At 40.6% G+C, this 4,540-nt stretch overlaps 1 protein-coding gene across 3 annotated transcripts in view; it reads right to left on the bottom strand.

Annotated features, from left to right (window-relative positions):
- nbeal2 (neurobeachin-like 2) overlaps nt 1-4,125 on the bottom strand; it is a 75,703-nt gene extending 71,578 nt beyond the window's left edge. For 2 of the 3 annotated variants that reach the window (XM_014008793.1, XM_014008794.1), the window contains exon 1: nt 3,573-4,125. In XM_014008793.1, coding sequence (XP_013864247.1) covers nt 3,573-3,650 — 78 coding nt within the window. In that variant the 5' untranslated portion in view covers nt 3,651-4,125. The remainder of the gene's footprint in view (nt 1-3,572) is intronic. The other variant, XM_014008795.1, reaches the window with a different exon arrangement.
- Between the last annotated feature and the right edge of the window lie 415 nt (nt 4,126-4,540).

Here is a 4,540-nt window from a genome sequence, read left to right as displayed (position 1 = left end):
ATTTATTTATTTATTTATTTATTTATTTATTTATTTAGCTTATTTTCGTCCAAAATTAAATTAAATTTGTCTGACAAAGCAGCAGCTCTCATTTACAGTCGTCACGTTCGGCTCGGTACTTCTCTCCTCTCAGTAGGGTTGTTTACAGAGCACGCAATTTCCGCTTAGCCTCCTTCACAGCGACATACGTCATGGCCAACCGATCCAATCATTTTAAACTTCAACAGAGGCCACGCCTCCAGCAAGAATCACTTCTCTATAGCTGCGAATCCAGACCCTCGTATGAAGCAAAGTGAAGGACAAGGGTCTGTTTTTTTTTACCAGGCTAGGGGTCTGGGTTAAGCTATAGAAATTAATAGAAGTCTGTAAAATCATGTGTGTGTGTGGTCGGTACCCAAAATATCTAATGAATGACTGGATTTAAAAAAACATTCAAAATGCTATAATCTGTGCATCTATAACTGATTAACCTTTGGAGTCAATCTAACTTAGGATGACTCCCACAGTTAGCATTAGCCAACATAAAAATGGTTAAAACTCAGATACAGAGCTAAATTTGGATGTGGTCGTAAAGGAGTTATTCACAACACATAATTGTTTACTCTCAGTTTATTTCATCAGATTCTGCAGAACGTTATTTTCAAGAAACAGCTCTGTTTTCTTCATGTAAAAGGCAGCAGGTACTAGTTTTAATAACCATTTGTTGCCTGTTTGTCAAGCCAATTTCACAGAAATGCATAATTATGCACCATCCCCATGTCTTTCAAAGTATTTATAAATGTCTTTGTAAAAGAGGGTGTGTGTGTTTTCACAATTGAAGGAAGAGGAGCTCCTTCATCAATGAATGCCTGCAATGTTGATGTGSTATTAGAAATGATTGAGCAGCTCAGCAAGGGCTCATTATGTGTTAATGTACAGAAAGTCTAATAGAAAATAAATAAAAAGTCTGGAACAAGTCACTTAACTGGGCCTCCCTCAGCAGCTGAGTGCTTGTTCACAACAGAAAGGCTAAATAAAGCTCAGGTTTGCTTCGACTTATTTACAAGAGTCAATACTTTCCTTTTCTCGTCTGGCCAACCGAGGAACGGGACCAGTGAGTCAGAAGTGGGTTGGGTCCAGATGAAAAGTGACTGACTGTCTGGGCCAACCAAACTAACAGGCAAATAACAAAAGCAAACTAACAGGCAAATAACAAAAGCAAACAAACAGGCAAATAACAAAAGTGATAAAAAACAATGGCACAGTGGTGTTTAAAGGAGAAGCAGGGGATCGGTTCCTTTCTGCAGCCTTTTTGTGTTACTTTAAGTCACATCAGAGCTCAGGTAAATCCCTCTCTTCTGTTTCTGTGATCAGAAATACTGTACATCCATTTTTACACAAATAAAAGGTTATTAGTTCTCTTTACTGTAAGGGCAACTGGAAATAATGACAACGAGCCAAGAGGCAGCTTATTAAGGAAGTGGTGTCACACGTGGAGATGCTAGGCAGCTGAAGATTCCTCATCCACACACACACGTTTGTATTTCTATTATTATCAAGACCGTCCATTGACTTCTTTTTAGTTCTAGTTGTTTCTACAGCCTGGCCCTGACCACTTTTCCTAAACCAGGGGTCTGCAAATTTTACGATTAAAAGAGCCATTTCTGCTACTTGACGCACTAATAAAATGTGTCCCGAGCTGCAAAACAAGCTACAACTGTGATTATCAACTAGTGGTCCGTGGGCCNTTTGGGCTCCTCTGTTTTAGAACAACATATGCTCCCATCCAGATCCACATCTTTTTCAGAGACGGCCTTGCATATTTCAGCAAGATCACACAGAAAAACAGACTGCATCCATTACGACAGCATGGCTTCATAGTAGAAGAGTCCAGGTGCTGAACTGACCCGCCTCTCAGCAGGACTGTTGAACATCCAGAATCCACCATGAATAAAATACGAGTTAATAAGATTTGTAAATCATTGCGTTGTGTTTTTATTTATTTTTTATCCAATGTCCCAACTCTTTTGGATTTGGGTTGTAATTCTGAASAGCGTGGTTCTTTATTTTGTCTGAGATGTTAAGAGCGAGTTTTAGGCATGGAGCTGGTCTGTCCCGAGGCATGGAAACAGATTTCAAACATTAAATAAATTATTATTTAGCCTCGGCCAAATTTTTCCTTTCCTCTCATCCGAAAGACAAGTTATAACATGAGAGCACGGGTGATATAAGCACTTGCTGCTTTTGTGTGTGTGTCCTGTAACCCACAACACGTTAGTCAAAAGTTTACTCATGTGCATGAATATAATTAAACATGAACGTTACGTTGTGTATTTGAACTAACTGCCCTCCCCGMTCCTTTAAAGCTAAACAATTAATCATAGATGCTCTCTAAACAAAATTCTACATACGCTCACCTAAACTTTTTAATAGAATATATTTTAACTTGACAAAACCAACGTCTACACTTCTGTTTAGAGATCAAGATTGACTGCAGCTGCGTCTCCAACTAAAGAGAAAAGTTCCTGCTGCAAAAGCGACGCCTTTAAGCTCAACTCAAACATGCGGCAGCTGATGTAAAYGAACCAAATGTCTTCTGGAGAAACGTTTTACGGTGAGACAAGACAAAGATTCAGATCTACTAACTGCCAAGCACGGTGGTGACAGCATCATGATACGGAACTATCTTCCAACTATTCAACTTTACCACAAATTAACAGCTAAATAGTTAAAATTTAGATACAGAAAGCTCAAAATGGTAAYGTTCATGTCCACGGTAAGTGCATGTAAACATAAGGGGTGTACTGAGCCACGCTGATATATTGATTTAATGATTAATGATTCGTTTACATCAGGCACAATGAAAACATTGATCTATATCATCATCGCATGCCAGATGTGGATCAATGTTRTATGAAATCGTAACATATTGATCAGACTTGTGAACTGAATCAAAATTACATCATGACAAACTGTGATTTTGAGAAATGTATCATCATCCAAACAAACCAATATAATATCGGATTGAGACAGTAAACATACTGTATAAGGGCAGACCTATGTGCAATCACACCCACAGGGGGCAACATTTGAGACCAGACTGCCATGATAAATGCTTCCCATTCAAAACGTGAGTCAGAAACATAAACAGGGTTTCACAGTGGAATTAAACAGGCTCTATAGTAATAAATAAATACTTTTTTTTTTTAAGAAATCCACCTCATGTTTGAAATAAAGCACACGCTTTTTTTTATGAGGAAGACAGTCAGGCAGGTAGAACAGGAACAGGAAGTAGCTCGAGAAACACCTGCACCTCATGTACACAGTATGAAACATTATCACTTTAAACAAGTGTCTGAATTTAGATACAGAAAGTGAAAAAAAAAGGTCAGAAATTTTAACACGACGTCATCTGGTTGAAACAGCTTCAACTATTTGATAAAAGGAATTCAAAACTATGTGACTTCCTGATTAAAGCACTCTTAAGAAACACAGTTTGTTATTATTTATCTAACTAAAGTTCAGAGGCTTCTGGAAAAACAACAACAACAACAACAGGTGTCACCCTCTTCCGCACTGCTCGCGCCGCTCACCTTTGTGTAATACAACATCCACAGCTCGTACAGCCGTTCCTTCGATGCCATCCCTCCAGCTCCTCTGTGGCTGCTCATGTCCTCCCGTTTTTTCCGTTTATCCCGTAAAAAAACATCAAAAAGCCGCTTCTTCCTAAAGTTGCCCGTCGCTGAGGGAGGAGGAGGCGGCAGGAGGAGGAGGAGGAGGAGGAGGCGACCCGCTCCTCCTGTGAACCATTCCTGCAAGAAATAAACACCTCTCAGATCCAAACCGGAGAGTGTGCACAAGTTTATCAGAGTGACAGGAACGCGAGAGAGAAGGGAGGAGGAGGAGGAAGGAGGTGATCACTGATAAAGCGGGGAGAAAAATGCGTGGAAATGCATCCTGGTGGTGCCCGGAGAAACACCCGTGTTCTGTCCGCGTTCAGAGCGCGAGCTGCGGCTTGACGCACCGCATCCACCTCCCCTCCCCCGGTACACTGAACGACCGTGGCTTCAGGGTGGACCCGAAGGAGCGTCAACTACTGTTTTAACAAGAGCTAGAAATTCAGTGGGAAGTTGCCTGTAGAGCGTTGCTCCTACAGGTAGGCTGGTTTTCTTAAAGGAACAGGCGCACACAAACAATCAGCTCATAACTCCACACAGGAAAGTCAGGAGATTTGTGTTTGCTTCACTGTTTCTTGGTTAACATTSGTGTGCGGTTAGAAAACCTACTTATTTCTTCTTTAAGTGGTGCCACATTTGCAGTGGTGGGCATGAAAAAGAATATAAACACAGCGAAGCGCATGCGCAGTGGGCACGGGGAGCACACGCGTCTCTTCACCTGCGCAGCTGAGAGCGGCCGATCGAGTATTTTGTGATTTAGTATGTGTTGTATGAAGTCCCACAAAGTGATACTTGTGTAAAAAGTACAAGTATTTTATCAAAAAATTACTTTGGTAAAAGTTAAAGTCTCCTTTAGGAATATTACTTGAGTAAAAGTCTTAAAG

Source organism: Austrofundulus limnaeus, unplaced genomic scaffold (genome assembly GCF_001266775.1).
Source record: "Austrofundulus limnaeus strain Quisiro unplaced genomic scaffold, Austrofundulus_limnaeus-1.0 Scaffold52, whole genome shotgun sequence".
NCBI classification, from domain to species: Eukaryota; Metazoa; Chordata; class Actinopteri; order Cyprinodontiformes; family Rivulidae; genus Austrofundulus; species Austrofundulus limnaeus.
This window is presented reverse-complemented; position numbering and strand designations above follow the sequence as displayed.